Raw genomic sequence first — 14,128 nt, 5'->3', positions numbered from 1 at the left:
CACCACAGAGTCCAGGGCCAGGCCTGGGGACGTCCGTCCAGCAGAAGCCGCCAGGCAGCCTTTCCAAGCGAGCACCGACCTCAGAATTGATGGGTCCCTGGGAGCTGCAGGGCTGCCCCAGGTGGGCTCCAGGTCCCCCGGGAGTGCTGCCACCTAGTGGCATCTGGGCGCGGTGGCCCTGGGGCCCAGGAAGGGCCAGAGGGGGCGTCCTTCCTGGAGGGGCTTAGAGGTGGGCAGCGGCAGAGCACACCTGGGGGTTGGCATTCCCCACCAGCCTCCCGACAGCCCGCCCCTGCCCACAGCACCTCTCCACCATGTGTCCTGTCACTCCGTGACCACAGCCCCTTCTGATCCCCCCGGGCCCGCGCTCAACATGCTGGATCCCCTGCCCCGTTCACCCTTGGGCACTCAGAGGCGCCCCACGAGCTCATCCGCCTTCTGGGAATGCACCACGGCAGGGGGGACATCATCTTCCTGCCCCCAGGCAGGTGGAAGGGGCAGGGCATGGCAGGGGTGGTGGGCAGATTTCAGGATGGGAGAGGGGCGAGCAGACGAGACATGCCCAAGTGGCCCTGTGGCAGCAGGCGCCCGTCACACCCCTGAGCCAGCACCTCTGGGAGGGAGAGCTCAGCCTCCCGGGTCTGCCATGACACCTCATCTCTGGAAGCCTCCGCCCTCTGGCTCTATCAGATGGGCAAGGACATGGCAGGACCCTGGTTGGTACTCCGGGTGGACAAAGGTGAGCCCAGCAGACGACCCCAGGCCTGCAGGCAGGGGCCCAGCTCTCACCCAAGGACACCCCAGCCCAGAACTTTCTGGAAGCCTTGCAGCCCAGATGCCTCCGGTGGGTGGCCTGGGCCTGCCAGGCCCCCCGTAACCCCCCCGCTTCAGGCCAGGTTGCCTGGGAAGCGGCTGTGGGGCAGCAGTCCAGGCCCGCTCACTGCCTCTCGGGGTCCTGGCCTGCTGAGCGATTCTTCCTACTCAGCTGACCCCCGGGAGGCCCAGGGAGGGTCCAGTGGGGTGGAAAATTCCAGAAGGCGGTGGGCTCAGCTCACGGCCGCATCTCAGACCCACCTGCAGCCGGGCCCTCGCTGCAACCCCCCGGGTGGGAGATGGGATGGCCTCTGGAGAGAAGGTACGGGCGCATGACCGAGCAGGTGCCACGCCCAGCAGGAGGGGCTCTGAGGACATCGGAGTCCAGGCCGGGCCCCAGCAGAGAGTTCTGGGTCTCCACCCACCATGCAGACCCACGTGCGCGGAGCCCACGCCCGAGAACAGGGCCCCGCACACGGGCACCCACCCACCATTTCCTAAGGGCCCCAACCTGGAAGGTTGGGTCCCAGGGCCCCTGCCGTCCCAATGGTGGAGAGAAGGGCCAGGTGGGGATCTCGAAGGACTCAGGCCCCAGGCCCAGGTTCGTGGGCGTGGCTTTCTGCTGTGTAAGCCACTGGCTTATGGTCCTTCATTAAGGCAGCGACAGGACCTCGGCAGTGCCCAGCGCCCTCACCCTGGAGGGCAGAACCCTGCGTGAGCCCTGCCACAGGCCAGCAGCCCCGAGACGCAAGGAAAGAGAGCACACACCGTCCAGGTTGAATCACTGTGTTTTACTAAGTGCACAGGTCCACTGGGCATCCAAACTCGTCCCCGTGGCGGTAGAGCTTTCCAGAACTTTCCACATGTGTCCCTGCCGCCAGATTCCACACCTGCAGTCCCCGGGCAGACCCGCACTGGGCCCTCCTGGCGGCACAAGTGTCAACCTGACAGTGAGTGGAGTGAGAATCTCGGCTGGTCCATAGAAAACTAGAGTTCTTTCCCTGGGCGTCTGTCCCTAGAAAACGGACAGCGCACACGTCACCTGTCACGGGAGGGGTGTGTGTGACACACCCAGGAGAAGAGGCCCGGCTGTGCTGCAGGGACTTGCGTGAGACGGTGCTCGTCAGCACTGAAGGCATCATGACATATTCTTTGGAGCGTGAACGTGAACAAAAGTGCAAAGACAGCCAAAGCAACAGCGCAGGTCGGGGACTGCAGCCGCCTTGCGGCCGGAGGGCGGGCGATGGCTGTGAGGACGGCGTGGGATGGGGGCACAGGGACCCCCCGGGCGGGCGGGTGGGCTGGGCCCCTGCAGGAGTGATGCCGTGAGGCCCGCTGCCCACGCTGCGCTAGCTATGGACATGGTCCTGCAGATCCTGAATGGAGACAGGCAGCGGGGTTCTGTGTCGGTGCCTGGAGGACGCCAAGGGGGCAGGGGGTGACCCTGGTGAATTTTCATCAACGTGCATTAAGGCAACAACTTTATGAAACCCAGTCAGAGCTGCACGTGCGGCATTTGGCAAAGTCCGCTCACCCACCTGGAAACCCCAGGACGGAGGACAACCCCCCATGAGGGTCCCCTCCTCTCCTGGCACCTGATCTGCCCGTCCCGAGGGTGTCTCTGGACAGGGCCATCCAGCCACACCTCTGTCGGGCGGGGGCACCCATGCAAGGGTCCAAGACAAGAGACCACCCAACTCCTCCTCCGACCCAGAGGGCATCTCTTTCTCATGCTCTCTACCGGCTTCCTAAGCTCCCCTCTCCCCAGCATCCCCTCCTCTGGTGTCTGCCGCCAGCCCCCACCCCTTACAAGACAGCAGAATCCAGCCAACTGTGGGACCCACTCAGGGGGGGCAGGTTCCAGGGGCTACAGTGTCCGGGCCTGGGTAGCAGCTCTCCCAGATCCCTTGGAGAGAAGGCAGGCATGAGCCCCTGATCCCAGCACACCGCCTCCTTCAGGAAGCTCTCCCTAGTTGTCTCTCCCACTTGGCACTTGGTGGCGAGCGGCCCTAGTGGAGCCCGCCCCTGGGGGCGGGAACGCAGGAGGCAGCTGTCCTGGGACAGCCACGCAGGCTCCCCTGGGCACCACAAGCAGGCAGCCCAGCCCCCCTGCCCCACACCGAACGTCCGTGTATCCAAGCAGGCGGCCTGGAGGTCTGCTCAGGGGTCTCAGAGAGCAGGGCTGTCCACACCACTGCTGAGGGCAGCTGAGGACCACGCAGGACAGCGCCGGCCAGGGAGGGAGTGTTTGATCGGGAACCAGTGTGCACTGGGGGTTATGGGGTCACGAAGCCCCTCCTGCTGTGCAGAACTCCCTGGGTGCAGGTGCACCAAACCCTCCAGGTGGGTCCTCACCGCCAAACCAGCCCTCTTCACACCTTGCTTATTCAAGGGTCTGACGTGGGGGGCGGATCCGATCTTGACTTCGCAGCGGGAAATCCGGGCCAGATGCCTCCACGAGCGCCCAGCACCTTCTTTACGTTTGGGGCGAGTGTGAAATAGTGCAAACAAGGCTCCTACAAAGGCCGCCCCGCAGCCTCCACCCTTCAGGCCTTCGGAAGCGTCCAGAGATGTCCCAGGGCCTCGTTCTGTCCACAAACAGCATGGACGGGGGCGTCTGCCTCACGGGGCGGGGAGCAGAAGAAAACAGGATGCCTCCCCCGTCTCTCCCGTGTTTACGTCTCAGATCAGTGGCCACCGGGGGACAGGCCCAGGGAATGGAGAAGTTAAAACCAACCAACCTGTGAAAGCCGTGAGCGGCCGCCTGGCCGGTACCTCTGCTCTGGGCTGCACGTGGCGATTACAGGCCCACCGGGGGCCCTCGTGATGCGGACTCACAGGCAAGTACCCCCAAAGGAAGGTGGGGCCGCTGTGGTCTCCCACGGGGAAGGGCCGGGCAGGCAGGCCCGGAAGGGAGCTCCCTGCCACCTGGCTGAGGTCCCTCCATCCTCCAGGACAGCCACAGCTCACGCTGTCACGCAGACAGAAGAAGGGGGTGTTGGGCCAGAGAAAGGAGAGGGGGCCGGGGCCGGGCCACATGGCTGAGGAGGGCAGACGGAGGCGCCAGAGCCCCCGCGTCACAGCTGGACGCCCGTGGACGCCAGGACCTCTTGGTCTCTGGCTGACCCGACGTCCTGGACGGCCTCCAGGGCAGCTGGGGGGGGGGGGCGGGGGGGACCTGGATGGGCTCGAGTGGACCGTGTCCGGTGCTGCCCGGAGGCCTGGGACAGCTGGAACCACGACCCAGGGATCAACGTCCCAGGACTGTCTGCAACTCCAGAGTCGTTAATTCCTCTGCTTAAAGCAGGCAGAGCCACAGAGCCAGACGACGTGTCTGCGCACGTGGGTGTGTGAGCGTGCGTGGGGGGGGTAAGCGTGCGTGTGTGCGCATGTGGGGGTATGTGCGCGCGTGGATGTGTGAGTGGGCGTGCGTGGGTGTGTGAGTGTGCACGCGTGGGTGTGTGTGTGTGCGCACGTGGGTGTGTGTGTGTGCGCACGTGTGCGCGCGCACGTGGGTGTGAGTGCGTGCGTGGGGGGATGTGAGCGTGCGCCCATGGGTGTGAGTGCACACGTGGGTGTGTGAGTGCGTGCGTGGGGGGATGTGAGCGTGCGCCCATGGGTGTGTGAGCGTGCGTGCGTGGGTGTGGGTGTGCACATGGGTGTGTGAGCGTGCGTGCATGGGGTGTGCACGTGCGGCGGGGGGGTGAGAATGCATGTGCATGACTCTGTGTGCCAGCATGTGCGGTATGTGTGCGTGCGTGTGTGCTGCACGTTCACAGGCGTGAGTGTCAGCACAGGCGTGTGTCAGGGGCTGGGGGGCGGCGCGTGCTCTAGTAACTAAAATGCTTGTCCTGGGAAACGTTCGCCACACCTGCTGAGGAGCAGGGCGGGTCCTCGGCAGTCACACGCGCGCCCAAGCACGCCGACTTCCCAAAGCGCCCAGCTTCTTTCCTTCTACACTTCTTGAAGGTGGGGACCCCAGGGCAGTGGATGGACGCTGGGAGGATCACGCACTGTTTGGGCCGGGGTCTGGGGGCCCCTGAGAAGGAGCCTCTACTCCATCATCTCCCAAAACTGCCCCCCCAAACCGTCCCTCAAGCGGAGACATGGGTCTCCTGTCTTCCAAGGGGCCGCGATTTCACAGAGGAGACGCCACAGCCCCCTTGCTAGCTTAGCACAGCCCCCTTGCTAGCTTAGCCCCCTTGCTAAGTGCAGCACGTCTGACAGTCTAGCCTCAACCCCTCCTGCTGCAACCTCGGAGACCCTCCCAGCAGTGGCCTTGGGGCCTGCGTCCGGCTCAGCAGCTCTGGGGACAAGAGGTATGTCTGGGCCGGCACCTCCCGTCACCAGGGGCCCACGGCACAGGGAGCGTGTGGGACAGGACACAAAACTCTCTCCAGTGGCCAAGGGCCCCTCCCAGTAGGGTCGAGCACCCACGGCCACCGAGATCCGACAGGGGAGGGTCCGTGCTGCTGGCGGCCTGACCTGACTCTCCCAGGGCCAGAGAGCAGGGGCTGGGCTGGGCAGGATGTGCACGTGCTTGGCCCAGGGGCCTGCAGCTGGGGCCTCCCTCTCCCACGGCAGGAGGGCGAAGGCGGGCTCAGACCTCACGCAGAGGAGCGGCCACTCGCCGGGGCCCCTTCACACCAGCCACACCGAGTACCACACTGGGAGGGGCTTTTCTCACCACTGAGGGTCTGAGGTGGAGAAACACTGCCTTCGAGAACAAGAGAGGGGGCACGGAGCAGACACGCCGGGCGGAGGGGGCCGGTGGGGCCACATGGAAGGTTCCACGACCAACCCCTCCCGGGAGGCTGGAAGAGAGGGGTATCCTCGTGCTGCGGCCCTGAGCGCACACCACGGTTTCCGACTCCGAGCCTGGATCCTCCTGCACTAGGCCCAGCCCGCCCTCCAGCCGCCTGGCCAGCAGCCCCAGCAGAGAGGTGCACACAGGTGGGACCCTGGGTGTCCTGGCGAGGGCGGGGGCCATGCACAGAGGCTACTGCAGACACTGCTCCCCAGAGATCTCAGAGCGTCAGGACCCTGACAGCCAGGGGCACGTGATGTTGCTTTCAAAGTCCTTCCCAGAGAGCAAGCGGATTCCCTCACTGACCAGGACGGACACAAGCACCCTGAGGAGACAGCGAGGCTCTCCCTGAACCGTGTGTCACCCCAAATGCCAGAGGCCCCCGCGCACTGACAGCTGGGGGCCCAGGACAGGGTCCACTCCGCCTCCTGGGGCTGGAATCCCAGCTCAGAGCTGCTGCCCCACAGACCCAGGTGCCCAGGATAGGAATGACGGGGGCCACTGCTTCCCAGGATACAGACCCAGGTGCCCGGGATAGGAATGACGGGGGCCACTGCTTCCCAGGATACAGACCCAGGTGCCCGGGATAGGAATGACGGGGGCCACTGCTTCCCAGGATACAGGGTGGGGATGGGCAGCTCTGACTCCAAGACAGCAAGAGGTCACAGCCAAGGGGCCGGTGAGTGGAGGAGAGCAGGTGGGGGACGGTCAGCTCCGCGGGGACAGGAGAGACGCCTACAAGACAGAGCTGCCTTGGCCTCTGGACGGCGGGGGTCGCCCTACTGAAGATTTCCCCGACGGCTGTGGCACTGTCCAGCCCGGGCCCCGTCAGGGGCTGATGGGAGACAGGCAAGGCAGGGTCCCCAGGGGAGGACAGCATGCACATCTGCTCACCATGACCAGCCCGGCCCAGGACCCCAGAGCACAAGCCCAGTGTGGGGCAGTGCCCCAGCCTCCCAGCACCTCTCCCCACAGGCAGGTCCATATAGCAGTGCTGGCCACAGCCTGGTGACCAGCACCCGGCCAGGGGAGAGGGGAGAGGACACGGGGGCACACCCGCCATCTTCCACATCCAGAAGGGAGCCCCCAAGAGCCCCCTTCCAGGAGCCTGTGGAGCGGGCCCCTCCCCACAAGAGCCAGGTTCGGGAGGTCTGAGGGTTGCTCTGCTCTGGGGTGGTCCCAAGCCTCGCCCCCCTGCCCCCTGCAGGCCAGGGTACTGGACTTGGGGCCGGCTCCCATCACAGGACACTCAGAACCCACAGGAAGGAGGGCGACACTGACCAGAAGCTCTGGGTGGGCACCCAAGACAGATGGGGCAGGACAGGAAGGGGGGGCGGAGACCAGCCACGCCCGAGGGGCCAGCCACCGCCCACCCAGGCCTCAAGGCCACTGATCCTCACAAGACAGGCCTGCCCCTCGCTGCCACCCTCACCCGGCCCCGCTCCCAGCCCATGCCTCGACCCAGCCGCCAGGGGCCCGTCCTCAGCCTTGACCCCGGCCTCTGTCATGCCCAGGCCAACAGTCTGCAGAGTCTGCAGAGTGGGCACGGCCAGCCAGGCTGCCCCTCGCTGGAGAAGAATTTCTGCCGACCTCCAGTGCGAGACCAAGGGCCGCGTCTGCCCGGCACCCCACACGGGCACCCGGGCTGCGCTACTCTAAGCAAAGGGCCCCGGAGGGTCCGCCTCAAGCCCGGGAGGCCAGGAGTCAGGGGCAGGCCGGCGGGCGGCCTCACTTCCGTGGCCCGGCCCAGCCCACATCGCCGAAGGGGCCCTCGCCCGTGGCAGAGCGCGGCGGGGGCCCGCACGGGGTGCAGAGGTCCGAGTCCGTGTCCGACTCGCCCTCCGCAATGTAGGGCCTGACTTTGGCGCACGGCGCGGCGGCGGCGGCGTAGCAGCTGTTGAGGGCGTCCAGGTTCTCCTTGGACTGGGAGATGCTGAAGCCGCTGAAGGAGCGTTCCAGCTCCTCGTGGTCTACGGACGGGATGGAGATGGACGTGTCGCTGTCCCGCAGGGCGCCCTCGTGGGGCCTGCAGGCCGGGCCGTCCTCCGACCTCAGGAGCTCCGTGCTGGCCCGGTGGCCCCCGCTGTAGGCGGACAGGGACCGCTCGTGGGCGGGTGGCGGCGGGATGCGCACCAGCGAGCCGTGGTCCCCCACGGGTGAGGTGCCGTGGCCCTGGCGCGGGTGGCACTGCTGCTGCCACGAGGTGGAGGGCGGGCACTGGGCGGGGGGCGCGGCAGGGGGCGCCGAGAAGTTCTTCTGGCCCATGGAGCTGGTGGAGCGGATGAGCTTGATGATGCAGCCGTTCCTGCCGCCGTGGTCCCGGCTGTCCTCGGGGCTGTGGTATGGCGGCGCCGGCTCCGGCTCCTTGGCCCCGAAGTAGGCCTCGGTCTCCGTCGGGGGGACGCCCATGCGCTGCGTGTAGATGTTCACCAGGAAATCCAGCTTCTTCTCCATGGACAGGACCTGCAGGAGGGGCTGCTAGGCCATGCTGGGCTGCCCCCCGGGGCGGGGGCCCATGCTGCTCCCCGGGGGCGGGAAACTGGGCTGCTCTCCGGAGGGGGGGGAACTGGGCTGCTCCCCAGAGGGGGGGAACTGGGCTGCTCCCCAGAAGGGGGGGAACTGGGCTGCTCCCCGGGGGTGGGGGTAAACTGGGCTGCTCCCCAGAGCGGGGGAACTGGGCTGCTCCCCAGAAGGGGGGGAACTGGGCTGCTCCCGGGGGTGGGGGGAAACTGGGCTGCTCCCCAGAAGGGGGGCGGCCCAGGATGTTTCCCACAGAGGTGCAGAGGCAATGGAGGGCAGACTCCCCACAGCAGCTCAGCCTCTGACCCCACCTGTCAGTGTGTGGCCTCAGGACTTCAAACACGGACCCTCCTGCTTGTCTGGGCCGCCCTGTGTCCGCTGTGGGTTCACCCCTCAGAGCAAACTCTACAGCGGGTAAGAACTGGCCATTCCTTTCCTCAGCCCCCGTCAGGGAAGCGCCCCAGGCCCGGGGGGTGCTCCTGGGGGCCCAGGGTCCAAACACAGCAGCCCTCCCTCCCCCCAAAGCTTGAGCTCTCCCCCGCAGGGTCCATGCCGACACCCCAGGACCCCCAGACGCTCCCACCTGCTTCTCCACCTTCCCCAGCCGTCCCATCATGCTGGGGTCCTCGGGCAGCTCTGCCTCAGCCGGGCCCTTGCCTCGGTCTTTGTCCGCTATGGCCGGGCCTCGCCCCACGATCTGGTCCACTCTGCCGGGAAGAGACCCCGTCCCCAGCATGAGTTCAGGTGGGAGCAGTGGAGCCCGTGGCCCTCTCTTCCTGGGCCAGGCCGCAGCCACCAGATCCAGGCTCCGGGCTGAATCCAGAGCCGACCGGGGGCAGCGAGGAAGCAGGACAGATGGAGCCCGGGCGCCTGGCCCTCGTCCTGCCCTCCGCTGCCCTCGGGGCCTGTCCCCGACCGTTCCATTCCAGTGGGGCTGGCACATTAGCAAGGTAAAGAGAAAGGAGTTGGGGCCAAGCACCCCTCGGCTCCCCCGCCCCCACCCCCGAGCTCTGCTCCTGGATAACGTGCCGCCGAGGCCCCTGCCCACCCGGGGTCTGGAGGGGATGGAGTTAAACGTCTGCAGCGGGAACCACAGAAGCAGGGGGGCGTGAGGACTTCGCGCCATGCGCCGGACGGGGGAGGGGACACAGACCAACACAGGAAACCACCAACGCACAACCAGAGGAGGGGACAGACAGAGCCACTGGCAACCAGAGAGGGGGGTCCGTGCGTGCTCGCGCGTGCGCACGTGTGTGCTTACCGTGCATGCCTGTGCATGCACTTGTGTGAGAGTGCGTGGGCCTGTGTGTGCGCACGCACGTGGGAGAAGCAGAACGCAGCTGAGGTGACCTCAAACGAGGCCATCAGTCACGAATGCCAACAAGAGGGGAAGGAGGCCTCCTTCAGGGCAGAGGCCTTCTGCTTGACCCATGCGGCGTCCCCTGTCCCCTGTGCTGAACGGGAAGGGCCACTGAGCGGCTCGGAAGGGACCTTGGGAGTGGCAGGGTGGGCGCCCGACACCCTGAGCCCCAGAAGTGCAGCCACGTGGACGCTGGGCAAATGCACCAGGGCCAGGGTGCAGCTGGGCGGGACAGCCACCCAGGCACAGGCCGCACAGCCCCGCCGCTTCTCTGGAGCCTCAAGCGCGAAGTGCGCCACCCAAGCTCCCGAGTGGGGAGGGGCGCCAGCCCCTACCCCGCAAGCAGCGTCACGGGAGCTGCCGGCCTGCTCGGCCGCCGTCCTCACCCACAGCGCCGCCCTAACTGCCTGTCGGGGCTCAGGGTGCTCTGTCCTTGCTGTCACGGAAAGCAGGAGGGGGTCAGGCTTTGCGTCGGCCGCGGGGCGTCATGCTCGATCATGCGGTGGCAGGGCGGGCGTGGGGCCCTCGGCTCCCAGCAGACGCCAGCGGGGACAGAGCGGGAGGAGGGGTGTCTGGTGCTCCAGGCGTCCACACAGTCCAGGCACGGGCGCTCAGCGCCTTCGCCCCTGCCACATGACGGGCCGCCCTCCCGGCCTCTCCCCTGGGAGCCTTGGCCCAGGTCAGCCTGGAGCTGCCCCCGGTGGGTCTTCCGTGGAGCCTGTGCCCCCCCCTCCCCTGGGCCTCGGGCTTCACCCGTCCTTCTGGCTCCTCCGTGGGCATCTGGCTGCAGTGGTCCGGGAGGCCTGCGGGGCCCTCCCAGCCCGTGGCTGTGAACGCCCAGCCCCTGTGCCCTGCAGCAACGCCCAGGAGGGTGGGCTTGTCTCAGGTACAGCTTCCTCGGGGCTGGAGGACACGGGCAGAGCGGGGGACACGGCAAACACTGACTGGGCTGCCCGGGGTCAGGCCTGCTCCCCAGGAAATTCCCTTGTCATGGGAGAGCCGCCAGGCTGAGACGCCCAGCGCACACCGACCCTCGGCCTCATGCACAGAAACCTGGGCACACGAGGGTCGGGCGCCCCCAGTCACTCCAACGGCCCAGCTGCCAGCATCCCTGCCGGCCTCCGGGACGCCCCTGGGCCCCTCTGCCTACTCGGCGGGCGTGTCCGCCCTCACCCCACGTCCTTGCCCTGGGCTCTGCTCTCCCAGACCTGCTGGGGGGCGGGTCGCGGCCATCATTTCCATGCTCCGGGGGAGCAGGAAGGCTCCCAAGTCTGAATTCATCACCAACGAGCCTGCTTCTGCTGACTCGCCGCCTCACTGCCTGCCCCCCACTCTGCCCATTGGCTGGGACCGTCTTCTTCAACAACTCTGACCACGGTGAAAACCGGAAATAGAGCCCCCAAAGCTCTGGGGACTCCCCGGGAGCTGGGCTCCCGCCAGGACCTGCTCAGTCCGCACAGCAGCCCAGGTCGACCCACTGGCAGGTGGTGGCAGGGGTCTGAGGCGGTGCTGGGGCAGGGCCCCACGTCTAAACACACCTGATCCTTGGGGGGCTGCCGCCCTCTTCTGCCCAGGGAGCCCCCACCCCCAGCGGACGCCACACAGAGGTCGGTGGAAAGGAGCCCCCCAGACAGCCTCCCCAGGACCCCGCCAAGAGGAGCAGCTCAAGGGCACCCCAACCCAGCCCGCCAGGGCCTGCAGAGGACGTCGTTTTGTCAGGGACAGAGAAGCAGCCCCTCCGTCCCGTCGAGCAGAGCGGGTGCTGCCGTCATGTGGCTGGAGCGAAGGGGGCTGGCCATTCCACAGAGACAAGCGGGAGGTGTCCTGACCTAGGTGAGTACTGGGGTGACTCTCTCGGAGGGGCCGTGGGTCCTTTGGTGGGGTACTTCTTGTGCCGGGGAGTTGAAGGGGGTGGGGGGCCCACAATCATATCTATCCTGGCGAGTAAACAAGAAAAGAGACACCAGGAAAATGCATCGTGAAGCAACATGAAAGGGGAGGCAGCCGGAAACTTGCAGAGACAGAATGAATGACCCGCTGAGAGCAGCCGTGACCTTTCTCACAAACGGGACGCAGGGACATTGCGCTCCCGTGACCTCAGATGTGGTCAAGCGAGCACTGGGTGAGGCCACGAGCTCGCGGTGCCCCATCTGCCCGGGCAAGGGTGCACGTCCAAGGACACGTGGCAGCTGGCAGCAAAGTGCCAAAGGACCCCGGGAAAGACACCAAGGCCCTGCCAGGAAGCGACAGACATCTGGTTCCTGCGGGGCTCTGTTTGTCTCGTCTGTTTTCCAGACAGAAGGGGAGGGGGAGGGGACGGCCTAGGACAGAAGAGCCTCGTGGAAAAAGCTGCTATCGTGAGTGGCGGCGGGCCGGCCGTCAAGACCCAGGGTGGCCTCTCACGCACACGCGTGTGCCCACACCTGCACACACGTGGACACACGCACGCTTGCACACACGCACACACCCTCGAGTCTGCACGCAGGGCACACGTGTACACACCCTCGAGTCTGCACGCAGGGCACACGTGTACTCACGTATACACGTGCACGCTCTCGCACATCATTTACACGTGCACAACGGCACGCGCGTTCGCGCAAACACACAGGTCTACTCATGCTCAAGGAGGCCGCTGAGCAGATGGCCTCCCGGCCTGAGCCTGGGGACAGGGAGGGGCTGTGCCCTGGCCTCACCCCACGGGAGCAGCCGGAGGCCCAGAGGGGCCTCTCCCCTGGCATCCTGAGCAGGGCGGGGAGACGCCACCTGCCATGGGGCTGGGATCTGGGCTGACCCCCAGGACCGCCCCAACCACCCAGACCCCCACAGCCAGGGCCTAGGCTTCAGGGCCAGAGAACCGGCAGCCGCCTCATTGGAGGGACCCCAGGAGGGGCCTGACCGGCAGGAAGGCAGGGTCCATTCCAGGAGAGACCCACGACAGCCACGGGCCTCCTCCCAGGCACCAGACACACGTGTGTGCGCCCGCTCGTCTGTGTGTATGGTGCGTGCCTACGAGCACACACGTACTCGGTGTGCGTGTGTCGGTCCTATAGGACACACGTGTGAGCACAAGGCTTAGAGCATGGCTATGTGTGTACACATGTGTGCTGGCACACGTGGGCATGTGGGAGTGGACATGAGTCTGTGTGTGTGCATGTCCTGGGTCCTTGCTGTGTCTGTACACACGTGTGTACAGCTGACTCCTGGGGTGAGCAAGCCAGTGCTCACATGCAGCCAGAGATGGCAGCGCCAGCGTGTGCCCGGCTGCGGCCCACCAGGCACATGTCCAGCCCCACCGCCTGCTCCGGCCGTGGGAATCCGTCTGTGCGGTGGGGAGGGACAACCAGCCCTCCGTCTGGAGGAACAGGTGCCACGTGGCCTAACTGCTGCCTGATGGGCCCACGGAAACCTGCACCTTCACCTCTCAACAGAACTAACTCCTCTCCCCAACACACACGGGCACACATGGGCAACATGCGTGCGTGGACACACGACACACGTGGCACAGCACACACAGACACATGCGCACACACAGACACATGCGCGCACCCACACATGTTTGCCAAAACATGTGTTGCACCCCTGTGCACACATGCACATGCATGCACTTGTACACATACACATGTGTACACACACGTGCACCCGAGGCCTGAACACGTGCAAGCACACACGTGCATTCACGCATGTGCATATGCACGCCCGTGTGTGCGCACAACACATACACGCTTGCCCATCGCAGCACGGGCAGGAGAGAAGAGAGAGACAACAGAAAGGTTAAAAACAGACCACACGAGGACATGGGAGAAAGCCCACGCGGGGCCGGAGAGGAAGGGCCCAGATGTGGCAGCTAGCGGGGCCAGCCGCTGCGCCCACAGCGCGTTGCCGCCCCACCTCTGGCAGGAGTGTGCAGCTGCGCCACGCCCCTGTCCCTACCCCACCCGGCTTTGGCCCGGAGGACCCCGCTCCACGCCCCCGGGCCCAGCAGGCGGGGGAGGTGCTCTTGCCTCCCTACCCCCCACCCGGCTTCGGCCCGTAGGACCCGCCCCACGCCCCCGGGACCAGCAGGCGGGGGAGGTGCTCTTGCCTGGACTGCAGGTTTTTGATGCGGGATAGCATGTCCAGGTGGCCGGCCGAGTACTGCTCAATCACGTCCATCACGTCGTAGGGCCGTAGGCTCTCCTTGAACTTGCGCTTGGACACCAGGAACCGCATGACACTGGAGGGGGTGGTCGGCAGGCTGTGAGCCCTGGGCACAGACCACCGAAGGCAGCCCCCCAGCGTCCACCTGCCCTGGCCCGCCCAGCACCTCCGAGAATGTCTGCTGGATGACTCGGCCCTGTCATCTGGGCCACCCACCTGTCTCGTACCCCAGCCACACTTGGGCCCCGCTGCGCAGAGGACCCGTGTCCACCCAGAAACCCCTGTGCCGCGGCAGCTCCCAGCCGTCTACTAGCAGCCTTGGGCACCCGGCACCTGGGACGCAGGCGATGGCTGGGACGGCAGGTGCCTCGTGAGCCGCGGGGGCCAGACTGAAGGGGTGTCGGCCGCGAGGCATCCCTCCCGAGCGCGTGCCCTCACACCAGCCCCCCAAGGCCCCGCGTCCGTGGACGACTCTGCGAGGGAGCCCGCCG

The 14,128-nt window shown here is 66.5% G+C and overlaps 1 protein-coding gene across 12 annotated transcripts in view; it reads right to left on the bottom strand.

The window, feature by feature from the left end:
* Positions 1 to 1,583: 1,583 nt before the first annotated feature.
* Positions 1,584 to 14,128, bottom strand: part of KCNQ2 (potassium voltage-gated channel subfamily Q member 2) — a 55,714-nt gene continuing 43,169 nt past the window's right edge. For 9 of the 12 annotated variants that reach the window (XM_004282349.3, XM_004282351.3, XM_049699782.1 and 6 more), the window contains 3 exons: positions 13,582 to 13,713; positions 8,724 to 8,847; positions 1,584 to 8,083 (listed from right to left, as the gene is read on the bottom strand). In XM_004282349.3, coding sequence (XP_004282397.1) covers positions 7,349 to 8,083; positions 8,724 to 8,847; positions 13,582 to 13,713 — 991 coding nt within the window. In that variant the 3' untranslated portion in view covers positions 1,584 to 7,348. Of the gene's footprint in view, positions 8,084 to 8,723; positions 8,848 to 11,329; positions 11,438 to 13,581; positions 13,714 to 14,128 lie in introns of all 12 variants that reach the window. The other 3 variants (XM_049699790.1, XM_049699791.1, XM_049699792.1) reach the window with 1 other exon arrangement.

The sequence above is a fragment of the Orcinus orca genome, chromosome 16 (assembly GCF_937001465.1).
Source record: "Orcinus orca chromosome 16, mOrcOrc1.1, whole genome shotgun sequence".
In the NCBI taxonomy this organism is placed as follows: Eukaryota; Metazoa; Chordata; class Mammalia; order Artiodactyla; family Delphinidae; genus Orcinus; species Orcinus orca.
Note: the sequence above shows the minus strand (reverse complement) of the source record. Positions and strands in the feature narration are given on the sequence as shown.